The 24901-nt window shown below is 41.0% G+C and overlaps 1 protein-coding gene across 3 annotated transcripts in view; it reads right to left on the reverse strand.

The window, feature by feature from the left end:
- The window catches only part of LOC135492189 (fatty acyl-CoA reductase 1-like), a 48306-nt gene that overhangs the window by 21247 nt on the left and 2158 nt on the right, over positions 1–24901 (reverse strand). For all 3 annotated transcript variants that reach the window (XM_064778464.1, XM_064778465.1, XM_064778466.1), the window contains exons 2-5: positions 22555–22774; positions 21545–21720; positions 17351–17423; positions 903–1009 (exon numbers count right to left, since the gene is read on the reverse strand). In XM_064778464.1, the coding sequence (XP_064634534.1) occupies positions 903–1009; positions 17351–17423; positions 21545–21720; positions 22555–22774 (576 nt within the window). The remainder of the gene's footprint in view (positions 1–902; positions 1010–17350; positions 17424–21544; positions 21721–22554; positions 22775–24901) is intronic.

The raw sequence follows: 24901 nt of genomic DNA on the forward strand, positions 1-24901 counted from the left end.
AATTTCATTTTTATTTTCTTTCATTTTCTATTTTAAGATATGAATTAATCAATATTCCGTAAAATCCACTTTGATCATGGAGAGACATTTTTTCTATTTTTGACGCATTCTGCTGCCAAGTGCAAGTTCGCCATGAATCCATTCCAAGAGTGATTGATTAAGTGTCACTATAACCCGTCTATTAACTCACTTAATTTCCATTAATATGCACTGATCAGTTACCAAGGCAACCTGTGACGGTATTCATGCGGTTAGTGGGATTATGGACCCCAAATACAACAAGGCAGAAGATGCAGTAAAAGGTCAAGTCCATTTGTTCATTCCGTGAACAGAAATATACATGCCTTTACTGCATGTCCAAATATACCCTGAACACAGCATAAGAAATTAGAATTTCAGCAGAATAGCATAGCCCTGTCGCCCTTTTTTCATAAACAAAACGTCCTGCCTTTTTCAATTTTTAAAATAGTTTTTAAAATAGTTTTTATGATAAGTAGAAGTGATCTGACACTTAATAAAAGGCATATATGTGATTGGCTCCATAAAATCTCTTTTGTACCATAAAACTATAAAAATTCTCCATTTCTCAATTAAAAGTAGGAAGTGCTGCCATGAAAAAATGCCCTTTTTGGCTGAAAATTGCCCCTGCCTTTTCAGAGTCCGAAGTTGCCCTGCCTTTTCAGAGTCTGAAGTTGCCCCTGCCTTTTCAGAGTCCGAAGTTGCCCTGCCTTTTCAGAGTCCGAAGTTGCACTGCCTTTTCAGAGTCTTAAGTTGCCCTGCCTTTTCAGAGTCCGAAGTTGCCCTTCCTTTTCAGAGTGCGAAGTTGCCCTGCCTTTTCAGAGTCTGAAGTTACCCTGTCTTTTTGAAATTCCGACTGAAACACGAGAAATGTTTCTACTTACTCTAAAGCATCGATGAGCTTCTGTGGGTCAATAGGCGGTGGATATATGACTTCTTTGATGGATTTCTGATCACAATTTGCATAGGCAGTCGAGACATGTACAAGAACCTGAAAAAGGCGAAGATGGAAATAATCTACAAAATGGCGGCAGGCAGTACTGCGTCATAAACACATCCACTAACAGTACACTACGGGGTGGCTCAGAAAAATTCTCAAATGGGGCTATTTTTTATCTGGGAACAAAGTTGAGTGATATCAATTCCCTTTTCAAAATCTTGTCCCCAGGAGAGGGCAAGGAAGTTTTTTTTGGGCCACCCTGTAGTGGCAGAACCAGCTAACAAGAATCCGCTCGATGAGAAGGTGAAGCTATAGACCAGACTCCAGTTGATGGGTCACAGACCTGCTCCTTAACATAGGGCACCCGAAAATCTGTATTTTGGACAAATTTCGTGCTTTGAATTGAAAAGGCAAATTTTTCGTGCCAATTTTCCAATTTGCCGATTTTCGGGGGCCTATCAACCCTGCTATCCATACACTGTCCGCTTGATGCGTTTCTCTTTGTTCGATGTTCGTTTGTGACCTTCTGACACGCCACACACAAAATGAACATGGCTTTTCTGGAGCCCAGAAACTAGGTCAAACCGCGATGATTTTTGTACCTCAAATCACGATGTCAAAAGACGTCCTTACACACCAAGTTTCAACATTGTTGACGGAGCGACAGTGGACAAGACCTGATGACATAAGTCTACCTTGGTGAGCTAACCCTCGGGGAATGTAGTGCTGATACTCCAGGTGAAAATATTGAATTACAGGCTGATTACCAGAGTCCTCCACAGGGTTTTCTCAAAGTAGGGTGGTACCCTAGATATTTAAGAAGTTCTGGTAGTGTGGCAACAAGGTAGGTGCCACCAATTTAAGGGATGGTGGCCCAATAGAAACCATCTACGAAATTCTAGAGCAAGGTGAGGTGGCTCTTCCAAGGTAGGGTGGCTCTTCCAAGGTAGGGTGGCTCTTCCAAGGTAGGGCGGGCCGCCCTGACAAATGCCCTTGTCGAGAACACAGCTGATGATGATGCCTGTTTACCTCGTCAATAGTTCCGTACTCAGCCTTCTCGCTAGAATATCGAGATAATAGTCCAATTTGTAAATCCAGCTAACCATAATGATCGAATCTTTACTATGAACTGGCAATCAATATTCTACCCCATTATAGAAGGTCATTTTCTCTGTTCTTATTACTCAATCAATAACGTTCCTCGCTATGCACATGACTACATTCTTTAGGAATGAATTGTCATGCATCCCTTCGAGGGCAGGGTTGATGTCGCTGAGATTTTGCACAATGAACAAGCGGCTAATACCCGAAGAAAATATCAATTAGCAAATGTAATTAACCATAACATCAGCACTAATGAACTTGCGATCAATAGCCTACATAATTAGAAAGACATTATGGTCGCTCATAACCCGCCCCCATGATATGCATTTACAGTAGAACCTCTCTATCAAGGACATCCTCGGGACTAACAAGTTCTGTCCTTGATAGAGAGGTGTCCTGATTAGAGAGGTTAAATTGAATTGAAACAACCAATATGGGACCAAAACTAGTGTCCTTGATAGAGGGGGTGTCCTTAATAGAGAAGTTGTCCTTAATAGAGAGGTGTCCACTAAGGGAGGTTCTACTGTATCTCCAAGTATACACAACATTTTCTGACATATTTCTCCCATCTTGACATGAGCTGCACGTTTTAAAAGCAGTTACTAGAGGCAGTATTCAAATGGCATATTACCCAACACCTTCTTATGGGGACCAAAGCTAAGGGTTCTCATCAGGTTCCATAGAAAGATAAACGCTACTTGGTGAACTGAGATTATTTTAGTGGGACTTATCAAAAAATCATTCGAACAGGTGGAAAGGGCTGCACACAGCAGATCCACATGCATAGGGAGAAGAATACTGCTGTAACAATAAACTGCTGATTTTATGACAAAGGCCAGGCGAGTGTAGCACCATCAATAGCCGTCTAGGCTGGGAGTCAGTCACCTAACTGTAACTCACAGCCCCCTTGTTGATTTAATACACAACCAATTCCTGCAAATAATCTACAATCGTGACATGAGCGATGTGGCCATACCTTGAATGAGTGCGACACAAAAAACAGCCCCAAACTGTCCCTGGAAGTAATCAAACCACCTCCAAGCCTGTATACACCCCTCTTGGTATGCTCTTCTCCCCTAACGCTTTATTCCTTGAAGTAATCAGACTGCCAGATCCCAGATCCCCCCCTCCCCCAGTATCATACTCCAGATATTCACAACACATTCCATATAATGCCAAAAGTCCAGCGAGCGTAACACTATAAATAGCCGTCTGGTCCCCAGGAGTCCTCAGATCCCCAGATTCCCCCTGGTATGCAACTCCAGACATTCACAACACATTCCAGTAATACCTCAACATATAATACCATAGGTCGAGTGAGCGTGACACTATAAATAGCCGTCTGGTTCCCAGGAGTCATCAGATCCCCACATTCCCCCTGGTATACAACTCCAGACATTCACAACACGTTCCTGTAATACCTCAGCATATAATGCCATAGGTCGAGTGAGCGTGACACTAAATAGCCGTCTGGTCCCCAGGAGTCATCAGATCCCAAGACTCCCCCTGGTATGCAACTCCAGACATTCACAACACGTTCCTGTAATACCTCAACATATAATGCCATAGGTCGAGTGAGCGTGACACTATAAATAGCCGTCTGGTCCCCAGGAGTCATCAGATCCCCAGATTCCCCCTGGTATGCAACTCCAGACATTCACAACACATTCCTGTAATACCTCAACATGTAATGCCATAGGCATAGGTCGATTGGGCGTGACAATATAAATAGCCATCTGGTCCCCAGGAGTCATCCGATCCCCAGATTCCCCCTGGTATGCAACTCCAGACATTCACAACACATTCCTGTATACCTCAACATATAATGCCATAGGTCGAGTGAGCGTGACACTATAAATAGCCGTCTGGTCGCCAGAAGTCATGAGATCCCCAGATTCCCCCTGGTATGCAACTCCAGACATAAACACATGAATATAACACATTCCCGCAATACCATCTCGATATGATCGCGGCATAATGCCAAAGGTCGCGCGAGTTCAGCACTATAAATAGCCGTCTGGTCCCCGGAAGTCATCAATACGGTCTCCGAGGCCCCTAATCTGCCTCAGCTGCATCAAAGATCCGTCTAATGTCAATTGATTGAATCATGGGAATACGGCGCTGCGGCACTATTGACGATATATCTTGGCGGCTGCATGCTTGGCTGTAGAATATGTTATGGAATTGCATCCCGGTGCTCTTGAATTGAATATTTCATGAGTGGCCTGGAGCTCATCCGTCATCTGGACGGAAAGGAAAACGCAGAAGAGCTCACCATGGGCATGAAGGCAACCCTAGTTCCATTATGGCAGCAGTGATGAATTGTTGGTATTGGTAAGGTGTCAGCAGACTTCGAAATTCATTTCCCACAGGGGCACAGCATTTTTGCAGAATAGGGGCATTTTTTGCTATAAGGGTACCCTTCTGATGCAAATTTAAGAAGAAAACCATGCCTGTCCAGCATCTGACCAGTAGCTTCTTGAGGGAATTTCTACTCGCTGAGGGCAGAAAATCCTTTCCAATTGAACGGTTTAATATTAAAATGTTGCCATGAGTAAAGGTTAGCAGGTTCTTCTATACAGCTGGAATAACCCTTTAAGAGAATTTCTGCTGCATCCAGCTAGCACTGCAGCAAAATGTCAAAGTTCAAATGTGCGTGGAGGCTGCGAGAGAGTGATTTCTGTCTTGTTATTGATGTGGTTGCATTCCATATGTCTGAGCTGCGTCTCGAATTCTCCCTTACGTCATCAATGACGTCTGGTTGCACAGGGGCTGGTTTTGTCTTGTCCCTGAATGGAGTCACCAATGTGGCTGCATGGCCCAAAATGCTTGATCAACATCTTAAATTCTCCCAACATCACCAATTGTTAGCTTAGGATGCACTTAAATTGGTCTTGTCCCTGATTGAAGTCATCAATATGGTTGCACGAGGCTCTAGTTATAGTATACATACATGTATGATCTGTGTTTTGAATTCTCCCCGATGTCATCAATTATGTTGTATGGAAGCTGGTTGTATGTCTTGCGTCTGCCTCGCGACTTGTCCCTGATGGAAGTCATCAATATGGTTGCACAAGTTCCCTCAAATGCCGATTTGTGTCTTAAATGCTCCCAGAGGTCATCGATTAGATTGGATTAGGTGAGCTGGTTGTACATCTTCTCCCTGACTAAAGTCATCAATTGAGTTGTGCAGGCTCCCAATGTGACTAATCCCTCTCATCATCAATTAATAGAAGCTGGCTGCACTTTGGAAAATGTGTCTCATTTTCACCGTGGGTAAATCCACAATTCACCATGGTAAACTGGCAGCACTTCACCATGGTGAATTGGGACGGTGAAATATTTGACCATGGTAAGCATGGTAAACTCTGATTTTACCATGGTGAATTCAGATCATGTATGGTGAATCTGAGATCTTTTTCGTAAGGGTGTATGTCTTGTGTCTGAATAGCATTCCGCGAAGATGACGTCACTGCAGCTGCTGCCCTCTATTTCCCCATCGCTGAATTACAGGCAATGTCGGACAAAAAATGCGGTTTCATAATGGATTCAGGCTTTCTAACTTGGGCAGTTAGATTCAATCTGGCACATGTCCGAGTGTTGGAAATACTACATAATTGTTTTGAATATTTCTCTCTCTCACCTTATGGTATCATTCATGCTAAAAACAATGCAGGGTCAAAGATAATTTACTTTGGAATAAGCTCAAATGCGTAGAAATAAGTGTCGATGTCCGCCTGTCACGTGACTAAAACGTCATCAATATCTTATGCAAATGATCTTGTGAGCTATAAATAGTAACTTCGCGGCATGCTATTGGTTGGTAAGTATTTCCAATCCAATGCACGCAGTTGTTATAACAGGTTAGTATTATTCGTCCGATGTTGTTGGTGCAGTTTTAAAGCATCTTCACAGCAGAGAGTTTGGTAATATTGTGATTAATATAGCTAATACTCCTGTAATGCTACTTGCTGCACTATAAGCTCAAGAGCAGCTGTAGTTACAATCCTTACCTCATGACTTTTCACCTCGGAACATATTTATACAAACATTACACCATTTTACACATAACTTGCTAAGCGGTAATAAGGACAAGTAATTGGGTAAATCAGAACTTCTTAGCAGTACAATATACATTACACAACTGAGAAAATATTGGATCAAAGGATGAGGGTAATATTGGTGTTTGTGTAGGTGCATCAAGATACAGATTCATTGTTGTGATCAGAGATTCTTGATTCTCTGGGCAATGGTTAAAAGATATCCCTAGGTGTTTATAATCTTTCACCACTGTTGCACTTGGCCAGGTTTTCTGTAAACGAGATATACAGTGGAACCTCCCTTAGCGGACACCTCTCTATTAAGGACACCCTCTACATTAAGGACACTAGTTTTGGTCCCAAATGAGTTGTTTCCAATCAATTTGACCTCTCTAATCAGGACACTTCTCTATTAAGGACAGCACCTGTCAGTCCTGAGGGTGTCCTTAAAATAGAAAGGTTCTACTCTAGATTGTATTTAAAGCAACATTCAGAACCACATCACCAGTAATGAGGAATATTTTGAGGCTGAAATTGACTTCATTCTTCTCATTTGCCAACTGTTCGGTGGTTAAAATGTGACCCACAGGGGCAGGTTGGCCTTTTCCTGGTGCTGGTGCCCTGCTTGGTTCCCCAACAGGCTGCTTATAATAGTCAGAAAGCCCTGTCGATAACATCTAGTGGGCGTAACAATAGGAACAGACATATCATTCATCAACTGTTCAATAACATATTGGTCAGCTATAGCAATCGATAGACAGGTTCTTCAGCTTTCATGTAACATATTTGCAAAGCATCAGGTTGCAATCATAACATCGGCAATATTTTTCCACCTCATTGTTTTCTAGTTCATTTTGCTCAATTTCCGATTTGCACGCAATTGACCTATCTGGTCTGAGCCACACCCAGTAACAATCTCCCCAATTTACCTCCCTTGGTAATTTTTTTAAATTCCCGCCGATATTTTCAATTGATTAGTCTCGGCATGATGCCACAAATAGCACTTGATGAGCAATCCTCTTTCATGGCATCAAAGCCAGTCAACAATGACACTGCAGCTGTGTCTTCTAAAACACCCGAGTGAGAATATTTCATTTTCCTAATGGATAATGTTTTTAGCCTCGTTTTCACCACAGAGGTTTGGGCGAGACAACCCAAACCACTTGTGTTGTGCAAAATGAGGAAGCTTCTCAAAAGCATTTCAAACCACATCATTCGATATTTAATTTGACATGTTTTACTAGAATAGAAATTGATACCTCACTGTCGGTATTGATTGCCTCACACAAACCGCTCGGGTGGCGCTAAAATATTGGCCAAAACCTCGGCTACGCCTCGGTATTGGTCTACATTTTAGCTCCACCCTCGAGGTTTGGGTGAGACAACCAATACCTCCAGTTCGATATCAATTCCTTATACATTACTACAGTGGAACCTCCCTTATCAGACACCTCTGTATTAAGGACAACCTCTCTATTAAAGACACCAGTTTTGATCCCAAATTGGTTGTTCCCTTTCAATTTGACCTCTATAATCAGGACACCTCTCTCATGAGGACACCACTTGTCAGTCCCTAGGGTGTCCTTTTAAAATAGAGAGGTTCTACTGTATTTCATGCATTTGTGATCACACTGTCACAGTTTAGTGACAAAAGGTCAACCAAGTATCTTTGGCAAGATCTATCAGAAAAACAATTTGTTTTACATTTTTATGGTAATTTTTCGGCACATGTTGTGCACAGCCTGTTCCAAAACCTACATGTAAATGTATGTGGTACTCACGCGAGATCCAGCGGACTCATGAAAACGTGCCATGGACTCAACTTCATCAGCCATAGTTCTTTATTCCATTGTTTATCCCCAGACAAAATCAATTATTCCTGGGCCAGACGCTCAGTCTGATTCAGCGACATGGGGGGTTTCAGTCGTTAATAACAACAGGTGACTTGTAATGTTAGTATTGTTATCACCAGGACCAGTTATCCCATTCTAAAGTTACGTGCAAACCAGCAATTTAAATCGCTACTACCAGCGATCACCGATATAGATGCGCCACAAAAATATCTCTCATCTTTTGTTTAAACCGGTAATAAATTGCTAGCTTGGATACTGATTGCAGATCGCCGTTTCTTGACCGAGTTCCCGGCCATGGCCAATGCCGATGAGCGATTTTCATTGCATGCGATTTAACTTCGAGGTAGCAGCGATTTGAATTGCTTGTTTGTGGGGGACTTAACATGGTACCTTGAAAGCAGTACTTAAAACCTATTTCAATAACTAGTCGTTGTGAGAAGAACAGCTCTATGTGCCGGGCAACCCGGAAAGGCCCCATATATCGGGTGGATAAAAAAATATGCCGAACTTCAAGTCAAGGGTTGATAACTACAGTAGATCCTCTATTAAGGACACCCTTTGGACTAACAAGTGCTGTCCTTAATAGAGAGGTGTCCTGATTAGAGAGGTCAAATAGAACGGAAACAACCATTGGGACCAGAACTAGAGTCCTTTTAAATGGAGTGGTTGTCCTTGATAGAGAGGTGTCCACTTAATAGAGAGGTTCCACTGTATAACTACAAAGAGCCGTCCTTTAAAAAGGCCAATAAAACTACATATAACTTCGACAGCTTGCTGTGACAAAATGTCCCCATATTTTGCTGAATAGCCCAAAAAACATGTACCACCCCCCAAAAAATTACCAGGCGTCGAGGTGTAATGTTGTGCGATATTGTATCGCCACTTCCGTGTTTTATCGCCATTTACATAATGACGTTTTAAAATTCCCATTAGGGTGGTGATATACCGGTAATGCCGCCTTGTCACATGACTTGGCGATACAATATGAAGTCTAAAGGCCTGAGTACAGTGTTCAAACAGATATAAACAAACTTAAGAGCCAGTTTTTATAAGAGTCAGGCAGGTGGTGATTCATGACCCTCTCAGATTTGTTCCTAAATTTTTTTATTGGTAGATATATGTTAATAACAGACGGAAATCACATTTTCTATCCTCAATAGGGTCCGCTTTTTTTTTAGGGGCCCCTGGAATATTGGGGTCAAAATGGGCCTAAATGGCAAAATAACCAAAATGTGGTTTTCAAATGCTGGTATTTCTGTGCGCCCTTAGTGAGCCACAGAGATTTTCATGCGTGTAAGTCTATTGGGTATTGACTTTCAGAAAATGTGAAAATTTTGGCGGCTGACTTAGGGCGCAGCCCATAGGTGGCGCTGCAAAACGCGACATTTCGAAATTACACACACCTTCAGAGAGGTTGTGTGGCTTGCGCCCTAAGTCAGCCAGGGTGTTTCATGCGTATTATGATACATTAGCACCTACTGCTTTGATTTAAAGGAAATTTACGGCGGCTGACTTTGGGCGCACAAGTATAGGGGGCGCTTTTTGCCGCCGAAAGGTGAAATTACCACCTTTTCGCACAGCAAGTTCTCCATGCGCCCTAAGTCAAAACTGATCAAACATAGCTCAACTGGTCACCCAGCATCTCTAGTACCAGTGGTTAGGAGGGTTTCATGGCTGGTTTGCGTATTAACCCTTTTTGCACCGTTTTTTCTCGGGTCACTACGCGAAAAGGCTGAAAATGGAATTTTGTAAACTTTCTCCGATATTCATAAAACTTACAGGATTAGCTCCTTTTGCACTGAGAAAGGTGTTATTAAAGTTTTTGTGGAATGCAGCAAGCCACTTTTGTTGTAGGCTGCCATTTGGTGGCAATATTCGAACTATAAAGCAAAAGTACCAGTTTTAGTGAGAGACGACAGGGAAAAAGACCACTGCTGAGAACGTTGTCAAACTGATGCGATCTGCAAAGGATGCACAAGGCGCAAAGATGTTTTCACCAGAAGAATACTTAGCAAGAGATCAAGTTATATCACAGTTCTCTCAATTTATGGCCAAGAAGAAACGAGGTGGAACACTTGAAATCCCAGAAGCTGACCCAACTGATGATGGTAGTGACAATGAGGATGAAGGGAATGAGCAGATTGATGAAGAGTTAGAAAGTGTTCAGGTAACATCAATTCCATCCGATTTGAGTGAAACAATATCCTCGACAATTTTCTTTTTACCGAAAAAGATTCTACATCGATGTTTTACCTCCAGGAATCTGATCTTCAAGCAGAGCAACATATCATAGTTGATGAGTTGATTAACGATTTTCACGAAGAAAACATGGGGGAAATGGAGTACCATGCAGGAGATTACGCAATCATACAGTGTGGAGAGAAGGCATATGTTGGGATGGTACAAGCTGTTGATGGCGAACTTTGCCACATAAAATACATGAGACGAACAGGTAATTATGGAATCGTGATGGATGATTCTTCCCCAATGGAAATCTAAAATACGACATATTTTTCAACCATATGCCCATAGTTTGATAGTATACATGTCAGTAATATTAGCTGGTACTTTTCTGTATTGCAGGATTGTATTTTGGATGGCTTGATGATGAACATGCATCTTGGCAGGACAAGGATGACATTCGCGCTAGATTATCAGCACCATCCATTGATCGCCGTGGACATTACATATTCTCAAAGAAAGATGACCAGAACATGAAACTATATAAACTGCAGTTCACTGTTTAGATGTGATGATCCAGTTGGACAGTTTGGCCCTAATGGCATACTAACTATTTTGATAGTAATTTGCTAAATTTCTGCTGACATTTAAATATTGGTGAAGTTTTACACCATATTAATTGTAAAAGTGTTTAAGTTTCTGAGATACCGGTGATTTCATGGTAATTTTTGAATACTTTTGATTTGAATAAACGGTTCATGATATAAAGGTCAAATTGCTCCTTTTTAGCTCACCTCTTAGCAGAGGTGAGCTTATCCCATACCGTGGCGTCCGTCGTCGTCGTCGTCGTCGTCGTCGTCGTCGTCGTCGTCCGTCGTCCGTTAGCAGGGCACGTTTCGTAACTGTTAGAGCTATTGAGTTGAAACTTGGTACACATGTACCCTTATGTAATGACACCTTGGAGACCAAGTTTCGGTCCGATTCGTTTCATGGTTTGGCCACCAGGGGGCCAAACGTTAAAAGTGAAAATATGCAATATCTCCCTTAATAGTAGTCGGGAAATTTTGAAAAAAATATGGTAGGTACTTCTAGCAAAGGTGCATCATATATCCTCCGGGTTTTTGATTTGACCTCCTTTTCAAGGTCACAGAGGTCAAATGGTGTAAATTGGCCGTTAGGATGTAACGATGGCACGTTTCTAAACTGCAATGACTATTGATACCAAATTTGGTACACATGTACCCCTTAGTCAGGTGATGTCAGGGACCGAAGTTTGGTCCAATATGATTCACCACTTGACCACCAGGGGGCAAAATCCAAAAACCTTAATAATGTAATTATTCCTTAACTTCTTGCCCGATTGCCACCAATTTGATATCATGGGTACATCTAACCACCATACAGTATATGTCACACAGGTTTTTAATTTGACCTTCTTGTCAAGGTCACAGAGGTCAAATGGCGAAAATTCGCCGTCAGGCCGTAACTATGGCATGTTTCTTAACTGCAATGACTATTGATCACAAATTAAGTACACATGTACCCCTTGGTCAGGTGATCTCAGGTATGAGGTTTGGTGCGATCTGATTTGCCGTTTGGCCTCCAGGGAGGGGGCCAAATCCTAAATTCTTCAAAATGCCATTATTCCTAGTAATGACTTGCCCGATTGGCACCAATTTTATATCATAGGTACATCTAATTCTAACAACCATTCAATGTGTCACCCGGGTCTTCCTTGATTTGACCTACTTTTCAAGGTCACAGAGGTCGAATGTACTGTAAATTGGCCATTTTGGGGAAATTGTAATTGCTTGGACCTACATCAAACCTAACACTACATGACACAATACCATGCTCTTTATCCATCTTTCCTCCACATGAGGTGAGCACAATGGCCCTGGCCATTTCATTCTGTCAAATTTCAATTTTGCCACCAAGTAGCTTGCCACCTTGACCTAAAACTCACAAAAAATACTTTCTTTAACGCAAGGAAGTTATCCTGTAAGTTTCATGAATATCGGAGAAAGTTCACAGTTTACCATTTTTGGCCTTTTTGTCTAGTGTCCCGACAAAAAACGGTGCAAAAAGGGTTAATACGCAAACCAGCCATGAAACCCTCCTAACCACTGGTACTAGAGATGCTGGGGGACCATTTGAGCTATATTTGATCAATTTTGACTTAGGGCGCATGGAGAACTTGTTGTGCGAAAAGGTGGTAATTTCACCTTTTGGCGGCAAAAAGCGCCCCCTATACTTGTGCGCCCAAAGTCAGCCGCCGTAAATTTCCTTTAAATCAAAGCAGTAGGTGCTAATGTATCATAATACGCATGAAACACCCTGGCTGACTTAGGGCGCAAGCCACACAACCTCTCTGAAGGTGTGTGTAATTTCGAAATGTCGCGTTTTGCAGCGCCACCTATGGGCTGCGCCCTAAGTCAGCCGCCAAAATTTTCACATTTTCTGAAAGTCAATACCCAATAGACTTACACGCATGAAAATCTCTGTGGCTCACTAAGGGCGCACAGAAATACCAGCATTTGAAAACCACATTTTGGTTATTTTGCCATTTAGGCCCATTTTGACCCCAATATTCCAGGGGCCCCTAAAAAAAAAGCGGACCCTATTGAGGATAGAAAATGTGATTTCCGTCCGTTATTAACATATATCTACCAATATAAAAATTTTGGAAGAAATCTGAGAGGGTCATGAATCACCCTCTAATAGGATCTTGCCTGATTCTTATAAAAACTGGCTCTTAATAACTAAATAATGCAGAAAAAATGCAACTGATATTTGAAAATGACAGCTGTGTTTTATTAGTTTTATTTGTTATTTAGTTAGCTGGCAATATGGACAAATATAAAATGTACTTTATCACGAAGTCCACAATTCAATATTTAAGTAAGGCAGAATTTTCAATGTCTTACGTGCGCAGCAGTAAAATTGACTTTCCATGCAATGTTGGGCAGACTTTCAGAATGAGAAATATGGATCCATCTGGTTATTAAAACATTATTTATTTTTTCATCTATTCGTTTTAACACTTTTTATGACGGCAGTGCACGTCAGCATCCATGCTAGTGATGGTCAGAAACTATTTGTCACAGTGACTGGTTATGTCTAGCGATGATTACTTTTAAAACAGTTGGAATCAATTCGCTAATGAACTTGGAGGCGAATGTTGTGTGTCATTATGTGGCAAACGTCGATATATCATCAAACCTTAATTCTTCCCCAATGCCAGGTAGACTTCAAGTAGAATACAGGCTGGGAGAACTGCAGTTGGTACTACATGTATCGGCTTACATCAGAAAACAATAGGACAATTTATTGAATTGTCTGTCTCTAGCTTCAATATTGTCAACAGCTGCTTTTTTTACAAGCAGAGCTTGGCTATTCACATCCCGCCTCCCAGCCACCTGTGTTTCATTCACATAATTTTGTACCTCGCAGGTGGTGTTCCAATGGGCTCATCCTGTGCAGGCTATGGAATCAGTAGCAACCGCTCACATCAAATCACCCACTCCTCCAAGCCATAACATTGTCTCATGCAATCAGCACCAAAGACATGAGAGTACAAAGTTTCCGCCAGGATAAAATTTTACTGAGGGGAGCACAAAAAAAAATTTTTCTAAAATTTATTTTTTCTTAAAAAGGGTATATGACCCCTCCTGAGACGTTTCTTGGCCCTAAAACCGCTACAATTGGCACCCAAATGCTCTTATTTTACATATCAAATCATGATATCTGGCGGAAACCCTGGAGTAGTTTGGAAGTCATACTGATCACGTTGGGGACACTCCATCTAAAATGTAGCTTACAATAAACAACTGCTGAATTGATCAACTAGCTGACTCCAACAGCATGCTAAAACCATAGAAACTGCACACTAGAGAATTGATTGAACTTTCACCAGTACATAAATATTGGCTTGTGCAATCAGCAGTACATTGCAGTATGCGCAGATACAAATTTGGAATTGGAAATCATACTGTCAGACAGATCATGTCGGGGACGCTCCATCTAAAATATTACTTTTAGAAAAACTTCTGAATCATTCAACTGACTCCAAAACCATGCTAAAACACTAGAGAATTGATGTTTGATATTACATGTATTCACAAATACATAATACATGTAATATTGGCTCGAATGCAATTAGCGGGACATTGAAGTATGCACACTTATTTGTCCGTACACTACCACCCGATCACTCCGTTCTGAGGCACAGCATCTTCTTATCGAGTGTCAATTCCGGCTCGTAACATTCGGGGTAAGGGCATTCTCAGTGCATGCCCCTCGAATGTGGAACTCACTAGGCCATGAACTGAGGAAAGAAACTGACTCCATCACCTTCCAAAAAAACTTGAAAACTTTCCTCTTCCGCGAGCATTTTGGAGTGTGAGTGCTTTTGAACATTGCATTCAGTGGGAAAGGCGCTATACAAAAGGTAACTTCATTCATCATTCATTCAAGGATACAAAGATGCAAGTTGTTTATGTTTTGGACTTTCCGTCTAGAACCATATAGAAATAACACAGAAGAGAACTGCCTGCTCTCCACCCTCAACTACAGCCACTCAGGCTAATACCTTGATAAGTTGATAAATGAAATTGCAAAACCCCAGCAGAAAATGTCCCTAAAACTGCTACCATCATGTCCATCAATCATTCTGTTTAGTGTTAGTGTAACATTTTGTTTGTGTGAATTCCTCGTGGACTCTAACGATTATTCATGATGGGTTTCAGCGCCAAGTGGCATTAAAGAGTACTCAGCCATCTGTCTCGGCATGGGATGCACGCGATGTACAGTATGTGTACACATGTTTTTAAAGCAGATGACGGAATGCACGCGATCCGGAATCAATAACACAGCAGGCAGAACTACAAATTGGACATTCGTAGGGGCTAAAATGGTTTGCCGCATTCAGACGTTAAATTGTATACAGATTTAAAAAGAATATCAGAGTACTTGTGTAGGGAAGTAGAGAATGAAAATTGATGATGGGGGGGAATGACATGGTTAAAACCAAATTTGTGGTGACTAGTTGGGTGGCTATTGCCCCCCCCCCAAACTGTACTGTACCACCAATTGGTCATAGACTGCATCAGTCTATGGGTTTTTATCCCTCGTAGGTCATCTCGACCCTGGGTTTTCGGATATCAGCTCGTTCGGGACGCCAAGCTGTCAATCGGGACACCAACAAACCACGAAGCTGCCCCAGGGAGCTTCGCCAAAGTAAAACAAATAGTTTTACAAGCCTTTGAAAATAGGATGTTTGACAATATACTATACTTTTAGAATAGTAGAAGTAAAACTGGATACCGTCACTGTAGTTTACAACAATGTCCATCGGTCCCTATTGTTGGGCTGTTGTGTTGCTCCACCAATATACTATACTTTTAAAAGGTTGGTGACAAACTTTTTCGCAACCACTGCATCAGCAACCCTTTGAAGACTGAGATGTCAAAGCATACGGTACTGAATTCCTTGGAAAGTGCATAAGTACTTCAGGCTGAAGTGATCATGATTGGTTGGAGTGGTCATTGACCGAGTAGTCTAGCTTCACCCATCAGAGACTGTTTCCGAATATGCAGGCCAGGCAAGCCCCCGTAACATTATTATGCGGATTTAAGTGCGTGTCATTTTTTTCAATTGCCATGAATAATAAGTGGACGACACCAAGTTCTCTGATGGTCATGATCTAACGCCCCCCCAACCTCGGGTGTTGTATCGATTCCAAGTAAAGTGTTTTTCATATCATTCCGGCCAAGGTACTTAGTTACTCTCAGGAATGTGACCAGATCACATTCACCAAAAGATAGTGGTGATGGACACCACCAGATTACAGTGCGGAGGCAGTGTTTGAATCGAGTTCAGACATTTTCGTCCGAATATGCTGATCTCTGAAAACTCCCACTCAAGGTGTACTCTACGGTTTCTGCATAGATATGACAGAATGCCTCACTTTCGAATTGTGTACTGGGGATAATGGGTATATTCTAGAAGATTCAAATGCACATCATGATCATTCCCAAGAGCTCTGCTCAGCTTCATTCAAACTCAGGAATGTATATTCGACCCGTCAGCTTTAAGCAAGTCAACACCGGCTGCCCAGGGCAGTCTAACATTGCTATTTGTAATCACATTATTACATCTAACATTGCTATTTGTAATCACATTATTACAGTTTAGGAAACACTTTTGAAGGGTTCAGAGTGACAAACCCATAAAGACTAGCTAGAATTTTAAATTCTATTTACATAATGACACACATCCTAATTTGACATCTGCGGCACAATGCATTACACATGAATTTTATAGCAGCAATTTAGCTGTGCCAATAATGTACTATGCTGCACCTGCTGTATTGAGCAAAAAATAAAACTGTCTCAAATGGATTAACGATATATTCACAGAAAAAATACACACTCAGAAAAATCTATCTGACCCGTCTAGAACTATCATGAATCACACACTGCCTGATTCTTAGAAAAACTGGCTCTTTAAAAACCTAGACTTAAAAGGAAGCACCCAGACTATAGCCGCACGTACACCACCTGAAAATGGACCACCAATGCCGCACCATCGAAAATCCACCAAGCGCTTACACCAGCGCTGCAGCTAGTTATAAAATCCGGCTAAAGATGGCGCGCAAACAATAAGCAGAATGCGCATTTTCGAAAACGCCGCCTGGAGCCGAACCATCTAACTAGCTAATTGCCGATCCATTTGCACGTACACCACAACAAAGCCGAGCTTTTAACAAGCCGGGCGAATTTGGACCATCAAGCTTGGTGGGACAAATTCACCCGGCAATTTGTATCGGCAATGGATTGCCGAACCAATCTGTCGCGGCAATGTGGTGGTGTACGTGCAATTGGTCCACCAATATTTCGTGGTGTAAGCGCAGCTATTCTGTTGAAGTTGGGGTTTGTCTGTCAGTCTAAGTGCACCTGGATATTGTTGCCCACCTGGACAAAACTTAGTATTTCACCTGAAGAGTTTCGCGGGGCACACCTTTGCTTACTCTAGAATTTTGTAAAGGGTTTCAATTGGGCCACCATACTTTTAATTGCTGCCCAACCTTGTGTTGCACTCTGAGAAACCTTCTTGAATATCAAAGGTACCACCCTACAACCTTGAGAAAATGGAAATGAGGGGGAAAAAACGAGAAAATCGAAATGAGGCAACTAAAACGTCTTAATACTTACATCAAGGTTAGTCATCTGGTGACACAGTTTGAGGATCTTGCGTACTCCCAGCAGATTCATCTCTGCTGATACCCTGGAAAATTAACGGTTTAGAATAGTTAAAGACTTTGTAGATGGACTTCTACAGGCCTCTTTTACAAGAAGCAGTTATCACTGTTAGGGTTTCCGTCAGGGGACTATATAAAAAAAAAAATCTTTTTCAGAAAATGACCCCTCGTGAAGCATATGTGACCTACCACAGCAAAATGAGTCGCATGTCGCTTCGAGCTTGGCAGGAATTGAGACGGACTGGTTGTTCATTTCACTATTGTCTGCCTTTTGTGAAATCTGAGGGTTTCAATTTCTTCTATTATGTCCTGGTATCATTTTAGGCTCATCTTCTGTACGACATGTGACCCATCTTGCTGTGGTAGGTCACATATTTTGGCACATGAAAACGCTTAAATATATGCTTCTTAGTATCTTAAAATGCCACTTTAGACTTTAAAATATAAGTTTCAAAAACTTATTAGGATGATGGGGGGGGGGGGGGATATGCCCAAATAATGGGGGGAAATGTCCCCCCCTCTGTACATGCAGTAAGTAAACCCTGGTTATAAAACATGTTTTTAAAACTATACACAGACTATTGCAACCGAAGTATTTAGAATATTTCACCATATTCTTCTCTTTATCGAATCTAAGATGCAGAGCGCAATAAGGTACAGATTTCTTCATGAATATTTGACGAGAAAACAGAAAAGGCTCAATCGACCAAATGCGGATAGCAATTATCCGTAACCTAATCATAAAGAGGATGACAATACATTGTGTTTCCTCGAGAGAGATGAAGCAAACTGTGACAGATTTCTTCATGAATCTTTGATGATGACAGAAAGAGTTTCTCGGTAAATAACTTATAGCTCGATGAATCAACAATTAGCATTGATTGATAGTGTTTCAGCAGGAATTCTGACAACAAAACCTTGAGCAAGCAAATATTTGCTTGGCTTGACCTTTGTAAGGGGAGTAATTCACAATTCAGTCCAAATTACTCTCAATCAATAGATTTTGTCACTAGTGTAACAGAGGAATCTTCCCTGCCTTTTGTCATCCTTGTTTTTTTAGAATGCGTTTCAATTTGATTTACTTTAAAAGCAGGTATGCACCTGCCTTTTTCAAACTGTGCCAGCTTCTGCCCTGCCCTGCCCTGCCCCATTCAGATTTCAGGCATGCACCTGCCTTTTTCAAACTGTGCCAGCTTCTGCCCTGCCCCATTCAGATTTCTAGATCTGGATTCAGCGCCACAACATCTGGATTCAACTTCAGGTTGTTTTTTTTAAATTCAAGCAGAGCACAGGGACACAAAACACCTCATCTTGATCATGACAGACATGGTTCTGCAACAAACTCGGACAAAAAAAGTAGCAGGCCTCGAATTTGAAAACTATTAGGGCAACCATTTAAGAGCCATTTTGGCTTTGGCCTTGGGTACTGGATAAAGCAGCTTCGAGAGGACACGAAGGCCATTTTGGAGGGCACCAACTCACATTCCAGTAGTGGCAGTGGTTTTTGAACCTTGAACAGAAGCAGCACAGAACTTGATAAATCACTACAAGCAATTTGTTCTTCATTCCGATACATCATTGCCATGAACCTTTGCCACCGTTGACATTTACTGTACAGAATTTACCGTCATATACAGACTTTACCGGAAATTGGCTCAGCACCTGTTGTCTGTCTAGCAGATTCAGGGCCAACAACAATTACTTAGCAAAAGGGGGGGCATCTCAGGAAAGTGTGATGTTACCTGATGTCTACCATGTCTACTGCACTGACCTCTGATACAAATTTATGACATGTTTACACTTAGTTAAGGCCAATGACATAATTGAGAAGGTCACTCGGCACAATCTACAGCTTCAAAGTCATGGCAGCCTGCACTGCTTTTAGCCAATGAGATGAATGAAAATGTTCCTCGGCACAAACTATGCAGTTTTAGATTCTGTCATGGCTAGACATGGTATTCATCCTCACCACTGCACTGCCTCATCATACATTAGTTTCAGTCGTTGACATTGAGGTTCCTCGGCACAAACTACAGTTTCAAAGTCAAGGCTAGACATTCTATTTTAAAACAAGCCTCATCACTGTTAGTGTTACTTTGGCCAAGGACATGAGTAAGATGGTCGCTCGGTGCGAACTTCAGCTTTGGATTGTGTCCTAGCTATCGACATTCTATTCACTTGCTCGTCCTGCCACCGGCTCACGTACAATTTACCACTACTGACTACTCCAAGGTTACACAGAAAATTGGCTCTGAGGGCTACATGCCCACACAATATTGGAAAGAGTGTTTTTCACAGCGACATATTTATGCTATTTTCAACACTAGATCACGAAGGACTTAAAAATGATATCGCCAGTTAGCTTGATGCGTTACAAATGATGAAGAAATCATTTTAAAGAAATCGACAATACAGGTACGCCTTTTTCTGACCAGTAGAAAAAAGCTGTTTACCAAGAATTCAATACTTAACTACATGATCTCAACAAGGGGAGGTAAAAAATTAACATTGACCGCCACATCAGTGTTCTGTACGACTTTTTCTGTGAATGTCATACTCAGTTCAACTAACGTTTTAGAAAAAACTGGGCGAGGCAGATCAATGTCTGTTCTAGGGCAGGCATTATTGGTGTCAAGATACATTTTTACAAGCACCATCCCATACATTCTTGACGGTTCCAGTCTCGTTGTAGGGAGACTCTTGAGAGAAATCTATGTGGTTTCCAAAGTAATTTAAATAAGTCATTGCCCTCATTGCTGGCATGTTGACTGAACCATGTACAGTGGAACCTCCCTTAGCGGACACCACTCTATTAAGGACAACCTCTCTATTTTAAAGGACACTAGTTGTTACTTTCCATTCAATTTGACCTGTCTAATCAGGACACCTCTCTATTCAGGACAGCATTTGCAAGTTCCGAGGGTGGCCTTAATAGAGAGGTTCTAACTGTACATGAAAAGTGGTACTCAAGTGAGAAAGGGCTATTGATCCCAAAAGGATGTATACCATATTGTGTGGGGAGATCTACATAGTATTATAACCCAATGGATTTTGTCAAAGTTGAACTCCTGTATTCTACACCAAATACTTTACCATGATATTGCGTGGGGAGATACATAGTATTATAACCCAATGGATTTTGTCAAAGTTGAACTCATGTATTCTACACCAAATATTTACCATGATATTGCGTGGGGAGATGCATAGTATTATAACCCAATGGATTTTGTCGAAGTTGAACTCGTGTATTCTACACCAAATATTTACCATGATATTGCGTTGGGAGATATAGTATTATAACGCAATGGATTTTGTCAAAGTTGAACTCATGTATTCTACACCAAATATTTACCATGATATTGCGTGGGGAGATACATAGTATTATAACCCAATGGATTTTGTCAAAGTTGAACTCATGTATTCTTCACCAAATATTTTAAAATCATGATATTGCGTGGGGAGATATAGTATTATAACCCAATGGATTTTGTCAAAGTTGAACTCATGTATTCTACACCAAATATTTACCATGATATTGCGTGGGGAGATGCATAGTATTATAACCCAATGGATTTTGTCGAAGTTGAACTCGTGTATTCTACACCAAATATTTACCATGATATTGCGTGGGGAGATGCATAGTATTATAACCCAATGGATTCTGTCAAAGTTGAACTCATGCACTCTACACCAAATATTTACCATGATATTGCGTGGGGAGATACATAGTATTATAACCCAATGGATTTTGTCAAAGTTGAACTCATGTATTCTACACCAAATAATTACCATGATATTGCGTGGGGAGATACATAGTATTATAACCCAATAGATTGAAGTTGAACTCATGTATATTGAACATCGCCATAGAACTTTTACAATTTGTGCTGCGGAGAGTCAAGTTAAAAAGTGTATTTCTAACCATTAGATATACCAAATATAAACAAGAAACACATTGGAGAAACACATTTTCACTTCAAACTGACTGTGCTATTAGTAGTATTACTCAAATGATACTCATGACAGTTGACTATAAAGACCTTTCAACATTTTTTAAACACTGGCAAAGTGCATTGACTTACCCGATATCACAAGCAAATAAATCGAGATAATTTGCAATCAATGTCTGGTATTAAAATAAACTTACCTGAGAGAGTCGTCAAATTTTACTGTGGCAGCTGAGTGGAAGACAACATTGACTTCTGAACACAAGGTCTGGATATCTGCCTGAGATATGCCAAGATTCGTCTCTAATACATCACCCTTTATAGCTATTAACTTCTTGAAGCATTCTGGCTTTTCATCCTTTAGGCGATCAAACAACTAAAACAAAAATTTGATTTTCAGAGAAATAATATCGGAATTATGAAAGTTTTGCGAGCATTTTATTATTGCAATATTTTCACAAGCACCTTGGCTTAAACAACAACTTTTAATTTGAAGCGCGAAAATTTCAACTCCAATGCATTTCAATGAAATTTCGGCATCAAACACAATATTTTTTAGTCTTTCCTCTATCATGTCTATCGCTAAGCGAAATTGGCCAAAAAATAGAAATCACATTTCTCGGTCTGAACTATTTTGGCCATTTTTTTGTCTTCCCAACTCAAAGTTTTTTGAGTAGGTAGTGTTTTTTATGGTTATGTCCAATCAATAGCTGCGCTTACACCACGAAATATTGGTGGACCAATTGCACGTACACCACCACATTGCCGCGACAAATTGGTTCGGCAATCCATTGCCGATACAAATTGCCGAGCGAATTTGTCCCACCAAGCTTGATGGTCCAAATTCGCCCGGCTTGTTGAAAGCTCGGCTTTGTCGTGGTGTAAGCGCAAATGGATCGGCAATTAGCTAGTTAGATGGTTCGGCTCCAGGTGGCGTTTTCGAAATGGCGCTTTCTGCTTATTGTTTGCGCGCCATCTGTAGCCGGATTTTATAACTAGCTGCAGCGCTGGTGTAAGCGCTTGGTGGATTTTCGATGGTGCGGCATTGGTTCCCGAACCAAGATTGGTGGTCCATTTTCAGGTGGTGTAAGTGCGGCTAATGTCGGGTTCGATCAAACAAACAAACAAAGCCTAACTTTTTGAGGAGTTGGTGTTTACTATGGTATAGGGTTCAATAAAGCAAACAATTTTTAAAAGCAGCCTGACTTACCCTAAAATTTAACATATCAGTTAGTCTTTCCTGGACACATTTGCCTTTCTTTGGTCTAAGAAGGAGATAAATACAGCGTATTCCCGGACAGCATCTCAGCAGTTTCTCAATCAGGACTTTTCCGATGAAGCCAGTTGCACCCGTGATAAACAGCGTCTTATCTTCATAATACTCGACGATACGTGGGGTAGACATCGATGCTGCCATTGTAGAGATCGTCCTGAAAAAGTCCAAATTCAGATTTTGGCACCAGCACTTCATGGAGATGTAGAACCTCTCCATTATGGAAACCCCACCCTTGTGACTGACAGTGACACATGAGCTGTCCTTGTATACTGTTTTTAAAGCGCGAAAATGTCAACACCAATGCATTTTTACCATGAAATTTCGGCATTAAACGCAATATTTTCTAGACTTTCCTCTATCAATATCATGTATATTGCTAAGCGAAATGGGCCAAAAAATTGAAATCACATTTCTCGGTCTGAACTATTTGGGCCATTTTTTTGTCTTCCCGACTCAAATTGTTGAGTAGGTAGTGTTTTTTATGGTTATGCTCCCCCTATGTTAATTTCATGATGATTTTTCGACAGTCTACTTTTTTCTGATACACCCTGTAGAGTCCAGATTACGGCTCCCTAGGTCAATTTGAATGGAATTGACAAGTTCGGGACCAAAACCAGTGTCCTTGTTTAAAATTATCAGAAGGTGTCCTAATTATTGAGGTATCCGCTAAGAGAGGTTCTACTGTACTCCCAAAATTGTTAAATCATATTTCTGTGACGATATCTTTTTTCTCTTGAAAGATAGGGCAGTGACAGACCGGCCCATCACGACACATCTTTTTTGTTAATTCATGTGAAGTGCTTTGACTTTGAGCGACTGAAACCAGTTTAGCGCTAAAAGTCTCATGATTATTATTATTATTATTATCACTTGCCGCTGCATTGCATTAAATGCTGCAAAATGATGTGCTCAGCGGCCTTAAAAAATTACCATTCGTTTTATTATGACATGATTTTTATGATATTATTTGACCACAATTCATCTGCTTTCCAGCAGAATTCCAATATGACATGTCATAATAGCATGGTAGCTGCATCATATGGGTTGTGGAATTATTAATGGTCACAGTGGACAAATCATGGTATGGATGGTAATATTGCGGGATGTGATAAAACATTGTATCTCACCATATTGCCATCGGCCTGATTAATTTGTGACCCGATCTGGTGGTGTAGAGTGTTAGGGGCCATCCATAAAGTATGTACCCATCAAACTGGGGATTTTGAGACCCCCTCCCCCTGACCCTGTACACACATTTTGGACATCAGGCTTCAGATGGGTCAATTACCCCTAAAAGATAATTTTTCAAGGTACAGTAGAACCTCTCTATTAAGGGCACCCCAGAGAGGTGCCCTGATTAGAGAGATCAAATTGAATGGAAACAACCAATTTGGGACCAAAATTAGTGTCCTTAATAGAGAGGTTGTCCTTAATGGAGAGGTGTCCGCTAAGGGAGGTTCCACTGCATGCTAATTCTGGGACATGTTACGCCTTCTTACACGGTTTAAAACGGTGCGAAAACCATGCAATTAAAAGGCGTGCCATAACTTCATGTTTCAGGCTCTCTCAACTGATAACAATGGCCAGATCAATGTCAACGAGTCATGACAATATAATGGCTTTAATGCCACTGTTTAGTGCTTTTTAATTCTGGAGGGGGGTAGCATTAATTCACGGGAAAATGTCATCCCTCATTCCAGATTCCTCATTGGAAATCTAATGCCAATATGGTCATGACGGGCTTTTTTTATGGCGGTCCCCACAGGCATTTTGTTTACAACTTATTGGCTATTCTCACCATGGTCATTTTCACCCTTGAGCCTTGTCCTAACCCTAACGTTAACCCTGACCCTAACCCCTACTCCCATAACCTAGCACTAACCCTAAGGTCATTAACCCTTCCTTACACTAATCTTAATTCCCTAATCCTCAATTTAATCTCTAAAATCACATAAATCCTAGTTGTTGACATGTTGTATAGCAACTTTGAATTCAATTGCCAATTGGCATTCAATGGTCATGAACAAAACTCTGCACAAAATGTAAATATCAATCATTTCAATTGATAGATAATAAAAACAATTCCCAATGGCAATTAGAATAGATCTATTAATTGGTGTAAACTGCGCACATCTCTCACTGATGAATATTAGAAGAGACAAACAAACGCAAACAAACCCAACTCGCTGAACTAGTCACAACATGATCATCCCGATTGATTGATACCCTTACCATCAAAACCCATCTATATGTACGTGTACCAGCAGCCAAGCTGTAATAT

Source organism: Lineus longissimus, chromosome 8, assembly GCF_910592395.1.
Source record: "Lineus longissimus chromosome 8, tnLinLong1.2, whole genome shotgun sequence".
NCBI lineage: Eukaryota > Metazoa > Nemertea > Pilidiophora > Heteronemertea > Lineidae > Lineus > Lineus longissimus.